Genomic DNA, 17,366 nt, shown 5'->3' with positions numbered 1-17,366 from the left:
TTACAAATTTTAACAAAATAATTAATTACAAATATTTTCAATACAAAATGTTGGTAATCTCCGACAATGTCACAATGATTATTGTGTACTGAGTGAATCGCCGGGATATTGCTTATTAAATCGCCAACTCCCCTCCCCGACCACTGAGCCAGTGAGGAATTTTTGGCAATGGAGAAGTGGAGATCGAGTTACCGTTTTCTCAGGCACTCTTCAGCCAACTTGTTCGATCGTCGAACGAACCGTAAATTCTTCAATTCGACTCATTCATCCTACTCAGGTGCCAAATTCTCATCTCATTGTTACTCGTATTTCTTGCATTATTGCCCAGGGCGACAATGGTTTCATCAATAAAATTAGATTTTTTTTTACATTATTGTGATATAATAGCTTTAAACATGTCGAGTCGATTCACTGTTTTTCCACCCATTGGTTTTCTTGCGTCTGCGTTGTGTTTGTGCTCAAATTTATTTATAGAATTGTGACATAGTTAAAAGGGTTTGCCTACATTTATAATCTGTGGGGTTGCTTAAGGTGATCAACAGTTCAGATGGTTTCCTACTGCCCTGTGTAGAAACATATCAAAACCAGAGTATGCTATCATTAGCATGGTTTTTTGAAAAAAAGGTATTTCTGATTCATTTTTGTTAGGCCAATTACGCCTTGATTGATTGCAGGTCTTGTTAGTAATTTGACTTGGACCAGCGCCTATCACGTGTTCAAGCGAGATGCTTGCAATCACGAACCGTATTTTTTGATGGGTCATAGCATCTTCGGAGTTTCTGTTAATGATGTTCCCATACATTTGCAAAGATCTAATGGTACTGGTTGCAGAATTGAAAATCGCAAGTTTTCTTCCAAGGCCTCGATACCTCAAAGAAACAAGTCCTTTTCAGTTATTAATAGTGATGATATAAATTATTTCAAGAAGATAGTAGGGGATAGAGGTGTGGTTCAGGAAGAGGAGAAGTTGGATGAGGCAAACACAGATTGGATGCGGAAATACAAAGGCTCAAGTAAGCTAATGCTCAAACCTAAAAGCACGGAGGAGGTTGTTGTCAATTCTTCAATCAAGTGATATTCCTTATTATATTCAGTTCAAAAGTTCTGAGCCTGAATTTTTTGAGTTTTGCTTCACCCTCCTGGATTATCTGCTTATTATTTCTGTGTAATTTGAATGCATGATTTAAGTTTCATTGTATGACAAAGACTGATTATGTTATTAGTTGAAACTACAGCACACATGATAGGTCACAGTTAAATGTGTGTAGTTTTAATTTGTATTAGAGAAGCGTGGATTCTTGATTGATTGTTTTTCTGGGAAATTAGGTGCTAGAGCCACTGTGTGGGTACTTTGGTTTATGGATTGTTGATATACTTATATTGTCATAATTTATGAATAAATTCTCTTTTTGTCATTTTTTCTTGGTTTCAAACTACAGTTTGACGATATTCTATTCCTTGTTGAGGAAGGAGGAAGAATAACTCTTTAATTAAAGATGAAGTATTTTCCTCCGATGCTGAATGCCATATAAGCAATTCCTTGCGCTTTGATGGAGTCACTTTCTTATACATATCTCTGATGAATTATTTTTCTTTTTTCTTCTTATTTATTTCTTGTGAATTTACTGAATATCTATGTAGTTGGCGAAATTGGTTTACTTTCTTGAGGATGTTCTCCTCTTCCAGTGATTGTTGTCCATCTTCCTCTGTATAGGTTTCTCAGATTCTTAAATACTGTAATTCCAGATGCTTGGCTGTTGTACCACAAGGAGGAAATACAGGTCTAGTGGGAGGAAGTGTACCTGTTTTTGATGAGGTATTAGCATATTCCTTTTTCTCCGTTTGATAAAAGACCATTCGAGTGGACTGTTATCTTTCTTTTATAGGTCGAAGCTTAAGTCACTCTCAAAGAAGAAAATCAAACCAATTGCTTATTATTAAGATTATCAGCCCAAGGGATGATGAATGTTAGGAGGAAGATATTGACATGTAGCGAGAATTAGTATATTAGTAGTAGATAAATTGATCAAACTAATGTTTGCAAAATTAGAAGCTAACATGACTCAGCAAAAATGGTTGGAAATTCAATTTGTGAAAAGAAACATTGAAGAAACCAACCAAAAACAAGATCAGAATAGAAGTCACTATCTCATCCATAATTTTATTCAGTGTCAACGCAATTCCAATATTTTAAACATACATGATCAAACACCATGTTTTGATCGTTCTCCTACTAAGGGTAATTATTGCTTCCAAAAATCTATTTTCAATAATTGCTCACCTTGCAATCACGCGAATCAGATACGTGACCCCATCCCCGATTTTTTAAACCGTACAATAGTCCAAAGATAAATGTTTTTAGCAGGGCAATTATTGCTTTGAGACAGTAGTTGATTCAAGCTTTTTAAACTGTAGTCTGTACAACATTCCAAAGCGACATGTTGGGTACAAAATCTGATATCTTTGGCTAATGTGTGTTGGTGTGAAGTTTTATTGTTAGCATTTTTGTTGTTAGAATTATTTCTATGCTGTAATGACTTTATTTAATTGTGTATCCTATTTATGCTCAGGTGATTGTCAATGTCGGTTTCATGAATAATATCCTTTCATTTGACAAGGTAATGTTTGCCACGGCTAAGAGATTATTCCTTTCGAAAATAAAAGAACCATCGAGTTTTTGATTAATACATTTTTGTGCCTATCACATTCCTAGATGAGTAGGCATTTATGCTTAGCACTTTTAGTGCATTTGACAACAAAGCTCCTAATTTTTATAAATTTAATGATCCCGTGGATTGATTTATCCTTTGTGCGTAGTCAGTCCTATCATCATCGCCCCATCTTTTTGTTTGGGAAACTTTAATCGGTGCCTCTTCTTCTTGAAATGATAAAATTTAAAGAAACTTTGGTTACTTTCATAGTACATTTTTTATTTTCAGTAAATTGCTTATGAAGTTTTGACTCGGTTTCATTAATGCTGAAGACTAGTGGTATACTGGTCTGTGAAGCTGGATGCATTCTGGAAAACCTGATATCTTTTCTGGATAATCAAGGGTACTTTTCTATTCTTTGTTCTACTTCTCAAAATGTAACACTCCCAACTCTTAATGGACATATTTATGCATTAATGTCATAATATTTGATAAAAAAATAAATTTAATCTCCCTGAAAATGAGCCTCCCAATAAAACAACAAACTCAATATACTTACAACCTACATACTCCCATAGATTTCAACGTAATCTCCCCCCATGAGTTCAGACGCCTTGTTAATACAATAGTTAATTAAATCTACCTTTTAATTTCTTGACTGATTATTCGACTTTGAAGAACTAACTATTCTCGCAACCTATACAAAAACATGCTACTAATAATATATCAAAATCCGCTCATTACTATTTACTATCACTTTTTGATAAGTGTTGAGGGATTATATCATTCTAATGTGGAATATATAATATTTTGATTTAGTTAGATAATTTAAGATAGAAGACGCATATATCTAAGATAGAAGACGCATGTTTATCATTTACGTATCATGTTCGAAGTGATAATAAACACTTGTTGTTATACTAATATATTTTTCTACATGGTATCAAAGCTTTAGGGTATTGATGAGAGAAAAAAAATAGGGATGATCCTTAGGATGCTGCACCACCTCCTTAAGTTTCAGCAGTGGCCACCAAAAAAAGTTCGTGTTTTTTAGATTTATGTGTTGCGTTAACCATCTAGCCTTCATTTAGTATTTCCAAAAAATATCAAAGAAACTGTGTTGGTAACCCAGTAACAGGTTTGAAATCATCATTAGATAGTGATGTTCTAATTCAAAATTGAAGTGGTGTTTTTACCGTGCAATGTTGCAGTGTCCAGATTGTCTTGAACATAGCTTAAGTCAGATCTGAAGTTCGCTGCTGCTCAGATCTGTGGAGTGACAGAAACTTTAATATGTAGTCTCCGAGGAGGACTTCCTATCATAAAGGCTAAACAGGTTTACAATATAGTTGGGAAAATGCTTTGAGATGCAGCAAATTTGCCTTTGTATTTGTTGTCGGCCATTGTTACCTCCAGGGAAAAGAGTAGAAAACGTTGATTGCAGTTGATTAACCATATCTACATGTTGGTCCTGTGATTGTATTGTCCAATCAATGATCCATAGTTGACACGTCAAATTTGTCTTTTAAAAATTCTTGTTTTTTTGGTAGGATAGTTGGGACACTTGACCACCTTGCATCTTCTTAACTCCTATTTTCGGTTCTCCTTTCTCCAATGTTTCGTGTCACAATTATTTTACCCTCATATGCATCTCAACGCACAGGATGAGCAATACAAAGTTGCAGCAACGTTCAAGATGAGCAATACGAAGTTGCAGTACACGGTGTATAGTAAATAGTAATTACTTTCAAAGTAGACGAGCAACATATAATACTGATTCATAGTTCTATTACTAATATATGATGAATAGCACAAAGGACTAATCTCCAGTGGATAGTGTTGTCTTTTTCAGTATCGAGCAGCAAGGAGCACTGGTTAACATTTTTAAGCATAATACTGCAAAAAATAATTATGTGGTGAATTTCAATATTCTTGGGCTGGAAGTGGCTTAGAAGTAATGTAGCATCTTGTGGGGCCTGTTCTTACTAGAGAAATAGAGAATGACCGAAGCATATATCATTCTTCCTATTTTCCTTGAAAACGTTAAACTCATACATATGAGTTTTTTTACAGTCATTATTTTTTCTGATAAATGCTCGATTGCAATTCCTAATTTCCTATAATTTATGCTTTTGTTTCAGATTTATTATGCCACTGGATTTAGGTGCCAAAGGAAGCTGCCAAATTGGAGGGAATATTGCAACGAATGCTGGAGGACTGAGGCTTATCCGGTTTGGTTCACTTCATGGAAGTGTTCTTGGTGAGTTTTTTCCATCTTTTTTGTCAATATCCTGCAATCTGTTTAATAATAATTGTTGTGGATGGGTGGTTTGGTATTTTGATAACTGTAGAATCTTCTGAGATAAGACATGAATTGGGTCGAGTTATGTTTCTTTAATTCCAAATGGATTTTTACAGTCGACTTTCGTAGTTTCTATTTACAAGAAGAAATTCTGAAATTAGGGATGGTGCTTCCATATAAATTCTTCTAAGAACCAATTCGAGACATGTACTCAGTTTGAATAAATTTACAAAGAGTAATTAATTATGGACTGGATTTGGACTTGACGAACTGGATCTTTTGAATTGGAAAGGCAATGAACTTGGACTGGTTTAATTTAAACAACCTTTAACCCCATTAGATTTTCAGGAATTTGACTTCATAATTTATTAATTTTGCTTTTAAATGTTCAAGCTCAAACAAGATCCATTTTGTTGTTCCTTCTCCACTCCACTCGCCTCAGTCGTCTTGGGTTGCAATAGTAATGAAGGGATTTTTTTAAAGAGAAGAATAACAGTGCCAAAATAACGCTAGGCGCTTAAATGGAAAGGGATGCCTTCCTGTGGAAAAGTAAATTGAACGGGATGCCCTCCAGTTGCATCCATGATTGAATATTTATCGAATAAAGGCATTATTTGGGTGTTCAAGAAATGAGTTCTAGGACTCTCATATGTCGGAGGTGGAGGAACTATTGGTTATTATCTCCCTCTTTCCATGTTCATTTCTTCTTTCTTTTATATATAACCTATTGAAATGAATGTTGTTAAGAGAATAGATGAGTCCTGTGAACTTGACTTAACTCTTGGTTTTCTTATTATTAGTCAGTTAGTCCAGTGCTAGTTATTTTTCTTATTATTCTTCAAGTTGTAGATTTGGCAATGTACTTCAACTACTTTAGCCTCACATCCAACTGTCATTCTAAAAAGCCGGGACTTTAAAGAAACTTTCATATCTGATGAGTATGATACCATGTGGTTAATAGAGAAATATGGCAAAAAAAAGAGAAGGAAACACAAATCTTATTCCTTATCAAATGAAGAATATACAATGCAAATATATATAAAATTATCCTACCAAACCTTCCTAAATAAACTGATCTAATCTATTCTAATTAAACTTTAAAAGACAAGAGAATGATAAATATTCCTATTGTAACTACTAATAAGATAATACAATCAATATTCAACACTTTATATTAAATCCTGCCCTAATCCATTTTTTCTAATTTATTCATTGAAAAACCTGCCAAATTCCAGCGTATCCCCCATTGCGACTTTTGAAGCCTTTTAGCCGTGTTGTACAATTCTAGCTGGTGAGTATGCTGCCTAGTCATTTTCATCTCCATGCACATGCATCTGGTATGACTCAGGCCTAACACTGAAATTACAGAAAACCAACTGCCTCACATCAAAGAAATTGGTTTGCCACAACTTTAATTTCGTCATCTTCTTCTTGGCCATCTTTTATTGACTTACTCTTTTCTTCACCTTTTGGATTGTGCTCAAAACTGCTTTTATATTTATTTTTAAGCCTGTTTACATTCAAAGTTGCTGCTATGTAGAGACTTCTTGTCCGGTTTGGAGCTTGTATAGATCTATTTCTGTTTTTCTGCAGTCATGAACTCTACATTTTGCTGAATTTACAGGCCTTGAAGCTGTTTTAGCAAATGGTACTGTGCTCGATATGCTTGGAACTTTACGCAAAGACAACACTGGCTATGACTTGAAGCATTTATTCATCGGTGAATGCACTCTGAAAGAGTTGTTTTTTTTATGTCATATTGACATGCATGAACTATTTTTGGCTAACTGTGGCTGCTACTTGTTTTTCATAGGGTGTGAGGGGTCTTTGGGAATTGTAACAAAGGTTTCTATACTTACCCCAGCAAAGTTGTCATCAGTAAATGTTGCATTCCTTGCTTGCAAAGATTACGCTAGCTGTCTGGTAAATTCTGTTTGCTTTGGAACCTTAGTAATCTGAGGTCTCTAAGCTTCCATAAATTCGATAGGAATTTCTTTGCATACTTGTTTTCTTCTCGGTGATTTGTGATTTCAGATATATGCTGATTGCCATGTATATTTACTTCGTGTTTGTTCATTTTAAATCAGCATTTTTATCCACACCTTCATCCACTTTTAGATGATTGGTTTCTGAAATTATAATTTTTTCCCAATTTGTGTTTTGGTCCTTGAGTATTTGGATTTGGTCCTTAATATAGGTATGTTTTGGTTTATAGTCTTTTTTTGTCGGAGTCCTGACGCGACGCCGAGTAATGCTGAAATGACACTAGAAAATGCTGACATGTCACCGAGAAATGAGAGACGTGTCCGGAAGCAAATCAACATTCCATAAAAATTTGATAAAACTAAAACACAATCTAATTACCGGACCAAAACGCAAAATTGAATACTTACAGGACCAAACACAAAATGAACAAACTTACACGACCATTTTGGCCATTTTTCCCCACTATTATCCTCTAACACATGTGGCACTTCAGCAAATCCTTATTTGTGATGATATTGTGAGGAGTTTACACCGAATGGTTTGGTTATTTTCTGTTCCTTCAGATCCTTTTGTCCGAAGCCAAGAGGAAGCTTGGGGAAATTCTATCTGCATTTGAATTTTTGGATATAAATGCTATGAATCTGGTAAGGCTCCTTTTTGCGTAGACTAATATATTTCAATTTAATTTAAATTTGTGGATATTTTGTTGTCAGACTGTAGTTAAACCGGCTTTGCGCTTGGTTGATTGGATAAAAAAAATTCATAATAAATAGACCTTTTATTGCAAAGAAAAACTCTGTATAAGTTCTTAGAAGCCCTATGTTGATCAACTGGCTCTTTTCCCTTCCATCTCGTCTCCTCATGCATTACAAAGTGCACATAACACCAATCCATAGTGGAAAAACAACTTGTTACCGCACGAGTGATGAGAATATGCCGGAAGAAACAATCAATGCTGGAAGAATGAATTAGATAGTGATAGACCATGAGAAGATCCTATTTTAATGGACGAGTGGCTTATCTTCAGGCCGTTCGACATGGATCAGTGGCTAATCATTTTTAAGCTTATTAAGAATAAATATTGTTGGTTGTGAATTTAAACGTTCTTCAGTTGAAACATGTGAACATTTTTTTTGTCAAAATTACATGAAGCACACAATATTATGAACCGAATATACAGCTCTAATTGGTTACAAAGATTCAATTTTGTTAGTTTACAGCTCTAATGGTTGTGATGATGTTTGTAAGTTTTGCTTGGTGTCATCGTTGACTTTATTCCTGGCTACCAACAAATCTGTTTTGGAAAAAGCGGTAGTTCCTAATGTTGCATAGCTTACACTGGGGCTCTGGCTGACAGGTTTTGAAGCATTTAGACGGTCTACGTGACCCACTGCCTTCCTCAGCTCACAACTTTTATATTCTGATTGAAACCACAGGCAGCACGGAATCTCATGACAAGTAACTTCTATCTACTTGCAAGTATCAATCTTTCATGTTGTGACATAATATAATTTTTTTATTACAAAATCAAATCTTGATTACCATAGATGGGCCCTTGGGAACTATTAGCTTGATTTCTTTTTTAGTTATGCAAATTTTCCCATAGGTAGATATTATCGTGGTTACTGTTCATGTGAATAGTAACTGCTTTTTATTTTTTTTCCCGATAGATTTTAAACAACCATTTAGAATGTTTGTGAAGCGACAAAAAATATAGCAATCAAGAACAATAAAAGATATGAATCAAACACAGCAAGAATTCTGGAATATAAAAGAATTCTGGAATATAAGCTGTAATAAGGGTATTGATAGTTTTCGGAAATAAGAAAAAGAATATACTCTCCTCTCTCACTCTAGAAGGAAGATCCTCCTTGCCCCCTTAGCAAAGCTAGAAAAACACTCAACAAAATTCTGATATATCCCTCTACCCACATCTTCCCCTCCTTTTTTATTCCCACTCCCATCCATAATGAATTACTCCCCCTGCCTCGCGTGTTTCTTGGCTCTTCTTTGATAAACTTAGTAAAAAATGTGGGCCTCTTCTCTCGGGTTTCCATTTTTGGCCCAACAGTATTAGTGCTTGGGCATGAAATAATTCCTCCCGTATCAGTTTGAATATAGGAAAAATAGTGAAGACTGCTGCAAAACAAGAAAGGATTCATGGTAGATTGCAATCCATAACATATTTTTATACAGACGAAATATAATAAGAAAATATGGAAACACTTCTATAACAGTTAAATAATATCAAAGATATACCATAGTCTTCATAATATCAGATCTGATTTTATAATACACGCCCTTGATCGCTGGTAATTGTAAAAGATAGTGAGGCTCATTGTCAGCTTTAAGGTACCACCATCATATACTTGTGCCACTTTATATTGTGATACCACTCAGTTTTTTTGTTTTTTTTTTCTCTGTTGATGAACCACTCTTTCTTGTATTTGTACCATTTTGCCCTGCATGATCAGAGAGAAGCTAGAAGCATTCCTTCTTCATTCCATGGAAAGTGAATTGATAATAGATGGCGCCCTAGCACAAGATATAAATCAAACATTGTCATTTTGGGCTATTCGTGAGGTAGTTCTTTTTCTTTCCCTTTTGTGGTGGTCCTGAACGTAGGCCTAATATCTGAACTAAATATTTAAAGTCAGTAGCGATCAGTTTAAAAACAGCACCAAATAACCATATTATTTCTTTTCTTAAAGAATAATCACATCAAATCCTTTAAGTTTAAGTTTACAGGGAGTACCCGAAGCTTTGATGAAGGCTGGGGCTGTATATAAATATGATTTGTCTCTGCCTCCAGAAAAGATGTACGCTCTTGTTGAGGAAATGCGGGTGTGTCTTGGTAATCACACGATCTTAAATCATTCAGAATTTTTCACGCATTTCTCGCAAACTGGACTGAAATACCTTTTTGTGATGATGAACACAAAAATACACTATCATAGCAGCTGTCAGTTGGAGAATCTTAAAATAATCTTTGTGCTTTCACCAAGTCGCATGTTCTGTTTTCCAGGTTCTGCAGCAAATGTTGTAGCTTATGGCCACCTTGGGGATGGCAACTTACATCTTAATATTTCAGCCGAACAATACACTGAGACTGTAATGACCTTTTCCCTGGTACATTTTGCCATTTGAAATAACTCGCTTTAATGGGCAGTTATCACAGATATTATCAAAAATCGAACCCTTTGTGTACGAATGGACATCTAAGCACCATGGTAGCATAAGTGCTGAACATGGCCTTGGATTGATGAAAGCGAGTAAAATTCATTACAGCAAGTCTGCTGAAACTGTAAGCATATATCTCTCCTCCGCATTTGTTGCATCGGTTTATTTATATTGGTTTCATTATATTAGTGCGAGTTTTAAACTTCTGTCTGCTCGATTTTTAACCCCCTAGTGATATTTGAAATGAATTTTTCCATCTGCAGGTGCAGCTAATGTGTGCCATCAAGAAACTACTTGATCCGAATGGGATACTTAACCCATACAAAGTTCTTCCGGAATCCGTACGTGTTACATGACGGCACGTAAGATTATTTTTAATCAAGATCTGGTGTGTTCACTGTACCAAGATTTTTGCTGACTAATATGAAAAAAAGCCATCTTCGGTAGGATCAGCCAGCTCGGCTAGGGGCTCGCCTAATATGTGTCATCAAGAAACTACTTGATCCGAATGGGATACCTTAACTCATCCAAAGTTTAGGTTGCAAACTAAATGTGAACTTGACAACCAATGGCACGTAATAATTTTTAGTCCATTTTTGTTTACTGGAAATCCTTTGGGTATGAAAAATGCCATCTTCGGCTCGGGTAGGGCCAGAAATTCAAATTATAAAACCCCCAATATCCAAAGTAAAGCATAATTCACATTCAGATATTATAATATTAAATATTTCAAAAATCATTCGTTCCCACCAAATAAACCGATGACATCACTTTCTGCCTTTTTAGAACGATCCGTCTAGTGAAACGTTAATTTTTAAATTATTTTAAGTTGAGAACAAACCATCAATCGTCCCGGTCTGCCCGGAAATCTGTTTTCCGTTGAAACTAAATGGATAGACAAAATGGACAATGGATAGAAGATGGATAATCTTATTTCAATTTTTTTTGAATCTAAATTTGAGGTAGATTCACTACATAGTTTGCATTACATCTATACTATCTTATTATAGATCAGAGTTATGTTACTAGAAGTGAATATAAAGTATGCATTTAATATGTTATTCTGAATTACAGTCCATTTTTTCTTATGTTGAAATCATATGTCCCTAGTTGCTGTGTGACCATCTCGTACAATTTATTAATAAAAAAAAGTTTCATTATGAATATTATTAAAGTAACCGATCTATGTATACTTTTAAGCCATCTAAATAAAAAGTATAGTTTTTTTTCAACGCAATAAATTTTTATAAATCATCTACGAATTAACTAATTTCCAGTGTACATATATATATATATATACATATATATATATATATATATCCTTGGCTCGAGATCCTACCTATATGGGCACTACCCTCACTTCAATTTCAACGGGTAAGATCTTGCCACACATATAATTTCAAAAAAAAAAGTGGGTCCTATATATGCATGTGCAAATCTTGGCCATCCATCCTATCATAGGGGGCAATGCCCACATGGGTAGGATGAAATAAACCGAGAATCACTCCTCAGTGTGGCGATTGTGGAGGAGTTCAACACGGCATGTCCGAACAGCTGACCTAAGTGGATCCGGATTTAAACTCACGGCAATAAGGCGATGGGCAAAGTCCTCTGCCATAGTACCAAAAAAATAGAGATATCATTCAAACTACAAATTACCAAAGATGAGATAAGATCAGACCAAATCCCTTATTTAAGTTAATTTACTCTACTCAGAGTTTTCCCCACTTGCCTTTCCCTGCTCTAGAAATACCAAGTACCATCATTCACCATTTCATTCACTCATAGCTTTACACAAACACTAATATATTTTCACTACTTAAGTTTACTTTTTGGACTGGTTTAAGCATTGGAGGGGCCCCGTCGTAAACACTCCTGACGCCATCTAACGTTTGTTCATCCACGCAGGATTCAGTTCGACTACTTCCCGACAAGGGGATTTCTACACGGTCAGATACTATTATTTGGTGAATTTGGCTCGCCAGACCGAACCCTAGATACGAAAATTTTTTAGCATCGTCAGTTTTAGATTCATTCCCTCTCTCAATAAAAAAGTTGATTTCGCTTTTCATGGGAGAAAAAACTAGATAAATCCATTAAAACTAATTCTTTATTGGAGCTTTGATGCGAATCGCTTGATTAATTGAGATGACATGATGTCTCTATTGCATCTAGATATTATGTTTGAGATCTCAATTTAATTTAGTTAATTCATTACTTCGTCACACCTTGTATCATGCTCCGGGCTTCGGGTCCAGATCCACACAAACACGACTGCACAATGAACCTTTATAACAACTATTTCGAATCCGTCATTATTTTACGAAAATAATTAATCTAAATTGATTTATGAGTCAATTTATCTTATTATAAACTTATTTAAATATTCATTTTTTTTTAATATAGGACAAGAGTATTGCACTTGATTAAAGTATTTTCCTCCCATATAATCTGTGAGGCTCGGGGCCGAAGAGGACGGGGGGTGATCGCCGGTGTCATCAGTTGCACGGACAATGAGCGGCTCCTGACAGGCTTCTAGGTGGAGGGAACATGAATGAACCGACCCACACGGGAATGAGAGGGATTCCGAGACTGTTCAATGTAATGGACTGTACAGTTAAAGAGGGCTTAAAAGATTTGTTTGGTACTACTCATATTACGAAGGTGCATCTTCTTTTCGGTAGCTCATCACATAAGAACTCCAAAGTTAAGCGTGCTTGACTTGGAGCAATTTTGGGATGTGTGACCTCCTGGGAAGTTTCCTATGGTGCGTGTGAGTGAGGACATAAGCACGCTGGAAAGACTCGTCTTGGTACAGTGAGGACAGTCGTCAAATCTGGGGCATTACATAATCTCAAATTCCACCTAGATCTAATGTTTGTTTCAACAACGAACATAATTATAAGTGTGAGGTGTTAATCAATCCAGTGTGCTAAAGTGACATCAAAACCAATCATCACCAATATATGTGATCGAGGTGTTTTCTGGCTGACTGTAAATCAAAACAAAAAAACATATGCATGTGTATAACCGACTGAGCTGAGCAGTTAAAGTCAAGATTATCTCTCATTAGGCTCACCAAGAAAGAATCAATCCACAGGAAAAATAGATCGAACCACATAATTCCTTGTGTTGTTATCTTGTGATGCATGTTATTTGATTTCGCATTTCTTGAATCTGTGATAATCCAACTAGTTTATAATCCCTCTGCACTTTTTGCACTCAATTCTGTGGTAGTATAGAGTCTAAGTTGTGGTAATATTCACAACAATAAGTGAGCGGATCATTGAGATAAAACATTTTGTAACAGTCCTATATTTCATAGTTCAATCAAATAAATTAGTGGAAGCCATAATTAGGACACATTTAAGATGCTTCATTCATTTATTATGACTCAATCTTGATGGCCTCTTTATACACTAGTCTCAATGTTGGCCAATAATCAATAAAGTTAAGAGTGAGTCTCGTGTGAGATCGTCTTACGGATCTTAATCTGTGAGACGGGTCAACCCTACCCATATTCACGATAAAAAGTAGTACTCTTAGCATAAAAAATAATACTTTTTAATGGATGACTCAAATAAGAGATCCGTCTCACAAATACGACCCGTGAGACGGTATCACACAAGTTTTTGTCTAAAGTTAATACTCGAAACCTAAAAAAACAAAGTAGGATTATTCATATACCAAAGCACTCGAAGTATCATATACATCACCAAATGCATGTGTTTAGTTGACATAAAAAACGATTTAAAGACTCATTTGAAATGACGACAACTGTTTTATATATATATATATATATATATATATATATATATTCAAAATCATATCAATGACTATGATATTTATCAAAATTATTCAAAAAAAAATTTTTTAAAAAAAAGAAGGTAGATTTTGATATTCACTCAAAAAATCAAATGGATTTGAAATTATTTCAAATACCTCAAACGTCATGTAGAAATATTCATAGATTCATGAACTCTAGAGGTATACTGTTTTCAAATGACATGACAAGAGGAAAGACCATATTTCCAACATATCTTAATATTCAACCAAATCAAAGACTACTACGTGTTACATTCTTGAATGTTTACAAGTTGATGCTTTTTACGAAGAAAGTACCAAGAAGTTCGCTTTCGTAGGAATCGTCTAACCAATTTTCGGAGTCATCTACTAGCATATATATATTGTGGGTATATAAATAAATTCATGTTTCATTTTTTACCATCTGAAATAAATTGGAAAAAAAGACACAAAAACATATATATATATATATAATGAAATACAATAATAAATTATATGGATTATCTTGAATAATTTTAAAATAATTATTAATTTTTACTCTTTTAAAATAAGAGAAGAAGTTCAAGTACCGATAGATTTATCATCCACATCAAAATTAATTGCTCCGTAAAACTCGGTCTCACTCGTTAAATAGTAACAGATAATGGTCGAGTCTTGTATCCATCAAATAACATAAATGAATAGTCTCCTATTAACATTTTCTCAAACGAGTATCTCGCACAAGACTTGTCCAGTGTAGTTTACATGGTTAGCGTAATTTGCAGACTGTTGTGTTATCTCGGGAGTTTACGTAGTATACATTGAAAAATAGTAGCTAAAAATTCTCATGTCATAAAAAAAACGAACAAAGTAATATCGAATATTACAGGCTGGGGTGCACCAAGGTGTAGTGAACAATTTGTGTAGGTACACGTTATTGTCGTTAATTAAACGAAATTAGAAGCATACAAAGCTAATTAAAGACATTTTCCCAACAGCCAAATAAACAAGGGCCATATCAAAATTTTGAATCTATAAATATAAATCAGAGGCTTGAATATGCCTACATTAATTCTTATTGAAAATCAAACCGAATATGTGGTTGAAGGGACTTCTACCTCTTGGCATTTTAATTGCCACATTTCTTCTCTTTTCCTCCGAAGTAGCCGCAAGGGAATTGGCTGAGACTCCCATTACCAAGGATAAAGGTAAGAATATTTACTTTGAATGTGTATACTATTTTGTTAGGATATTTGACAACTCCAACTATTTGATATAATCATTTCGGTAAGTTCTACAATTAAATTATTTTTTGGCACATTTTGTAATTATTTTGCACCTTTTGTAATTATTATTTTCAAATGAAATCTTTCCCCAAATTATCAAAATCAAACGGCCAATTTTTTCAATTTAAATTAACCATTAAACGAATTGTGTATTTTCATTGTATAAAGCATAACTTATTTGTGATCAATTATTTAAAAATTAAAAGGATAATCAGTTTTAAAAAAGAAATTTAATTTTCAATATTGTATCCAAAAATCAAAAATAGTTTACGCGGAATTATAGTCATTATTCTAAAAAAATCTATACTATCAAATTAATATATTATCTTTTTCAGTTTTTAATAATTGATCACAAATAAATTATATGTTAGCATCTGAAAATAATTTAATTACTAATCTATTCTTTTAATTTACTTTTAAATTATTTATTGATATTATGTCTGTATTTTCTATTGTCGCATCAATATTTTTCGATGTCATATCTTCATTAATAAAAATAAAAAATACACAAAGTTTAGGGATTAATACACAATTTTGGCGAGTTAGAAGATCAAAAAACAAACATGACACCGTAGGTGATTAAATTAGCTATTTTTTCTTTTTTATTTTACAAATTTGTTGGCCAAAATATAAAGACTGATATTATTTTTATCGGCTAATTATTGGATTAATACGACAGTTTGCCAAGTAATCGGATCAATATCACAATTAGATTTACTCCAGGATCAATTTAGTTATTTTTCCCTATTTTAAAAAACAAAAATACATGTCATTTTTTTTAAAAAAAAATAAAAAATTGTTCTAAAAACACGTCAAATTCTATGCTCACAACTATTTTTTTTTTCTTTTTACAAATGCACGTGCTGTTCATATGTCGAATTGGAGGTGCTTGGTTTGGTGGCTGTGGTTATGGCTGCTGTGGTTATGGCAATTACGGATGCTGGTGCTGTTCCCATGCCGGCCAGGAAGCTCGGCAGGCCAAGCCTTGAAATCAATGAAAATCTACACTTAAATCCAACTACTGAATAGATAAATTCATATATGTATTACGCATTAAGTATATGTTTCACATATCTTTTGATAAGATATACATAATTCATTCAACGAAATATGTAAAAGATTCGGAACAAGATATATTCGAAGTTCGCTCAAAAAAAAAAAGGAGGTTCAAGTTTCTGTAATATTTACTGTCGATGAACACAAATTGATTCTTAAAAAATATATTCTTATTGTTATTATTTTTGTTATAATAATTATGAACAGCACAAAATTGTTATTACTCTTATAGTTAACATTAATATTACTATTATTATGATTTTTGTTAGCATTAGGGTATTATCTTAAGATTTATCCAACTATCATTATTTTCGTATGCACGGAAAAAACAATGAAACTCACATATATAAGAATAAATGTGGCGAAACCACTTTAAACCACATTCGACGCACGGCGAACACTGTTGCAGATTCACTAGCGTCTTTTGCTATTTCTCACTCTACTTCCTTTGTTTGGAAGCCCGGAGATTTTTCTTATTGGTTTATAAATTTTGTAACTAATGATATTTCTTAATCTCAATAATATTACAAGTTTTGCGATAAAAAAAGAATAAATGTGTATCGCCGGATAAATGCAATGCCCTAAGGGTAGTTGAACTCAACTTACCAATGTTTGGATGCATATATATAAATATAAGTGGAGGTAAATAGACCATTACAAACTTTTTCTCATCGCTTGGTTTATTTTATATTTAATTTTTGCCTGTACTTGTGTGTTCTTATCTTGAAATCCAAGACATTTATCATGTTTGTATTTTCATTGAATTACTTACCGATATTTCATTCTTATTTTGAAAATTTTATATAGCATTTGATCATCCTCATTAAAACCATTTCCCTTTTGAAAACTATTCAATTTCAGCAGGGAAAAATAACTATTCGCATTCAACAAAAAAAAAAAAGAAGAAGAATTTATTCAATTGCTCTTGCTTGATCCACGTATGCTCTTCTATGGCTTAGCTGCTATTTGTTGCTTCAACCCTGTCTCGATTGCTCTTGCTTGATCCACAAACTCAACAAGTATCACTGATATGATTGCAATTATTGATATATATATATATGGAGCCTAATTATTTTATCAAGGAAATTTTAGACATTTGACATATATTGATTGTGATCTTGA

The 17,366-nt window shown here is 33.9% G+C and overlaps 1 protein-coding gene and 1 long non-coding RNA gene across 8 annotated transcripts; both read left to right on the top strand.

The window, feature by feature from the left end:
• The first annotated feature begins 52 nt into the window (after positions 1-52).
• Positions 53-10,712, top strand: LOC142532601 (D-2-hydroxyglutarate dehydrogenase, mitochondrial). Of its 6 annotated transcripts, none has more exons than XR_012816618.1 (15): positions 53-277; positions 675-1,048; positions 1,715-1,816; positions 2,571-2,618; positions 2,984-3,054; positions 4,793-4,911; positions 6,578-6,673; positions 6,767-6,876; positions 7,503-7,583; positions 8,297-8,397; positions 9,414-9,522; positions 9,688-9,783; positions 9,965-10,050; positions 10,118-10,243; positions 10,383-10,712. XR_012816618.1 is itself a non-coding variant. In XM_075638954.1 (15 exons), the coding sequence occupies exons 1-15, from the start codon at positions 169-171 to the stop codon at positions 10,473-10,475; spliced, it is 1,731 nt and encodes a 576-aa protein (XP_075495069.1). In that variant the 5' UTR covers positions 53-168; the 3' UTR covers positions 10,476-10,712. The 6 variants fall into 6 exon arrangements, 5 of the variants coding, with proteins under 5 accessions (XP_075495069.1, XP_075495137.1, XP_075495223.1 ...); XM_075638954.1 differs by having other exon boundaries at positions 9,688-9,793; XM_075639022.1 differs by having other exon boundaries at positions 675-1,071; positions 1,747-1,816; positions 9,688-9,793.
• Positions 10,713-14,748: 4,036 nt separating this feature from the next.
• Positions 14,749-16,955, top strand: LOC142532437 (uncharacterized). Of its 2 annotated transcripts, XR_012816553.1 has the most exons (3): positions 14,823-15,110; positions 16,074-16,557; positions 16,596-16,955. It is a non-coding gene; the product is annotated as an uncharacterized LOC142532437 (long non-coding RNA). The 2 variants fall into 2 exon arrangements; XR_012816552.1 differs by lacking the exon at positions 16,596-16,955 and having other exon boundaries at positions 14,749-15,110; positions 16,074-16,369.
• The last annotated feature ends 411 nt before the right edge of the window (positions 16,956-17,366 follow it).

Source organism: Primulina tabacum, chromosome 1, assembly GCF_025594145.1.
Source record: "Primulina tabacum isolate GXHZ01 chromosome 1, ASM2559414v2, whole genome shotgun sequence".
Taxonomy (NCBI): Eukaryota; Viridiplantae; Streptophyta; class Magnoliopsida; order Lamiales; family Gesneriaceae; genus Primulina; species Primulina tabacum.
This window is presented reverse-complemented; position numbering and strand designations above follow the sequence as displayed.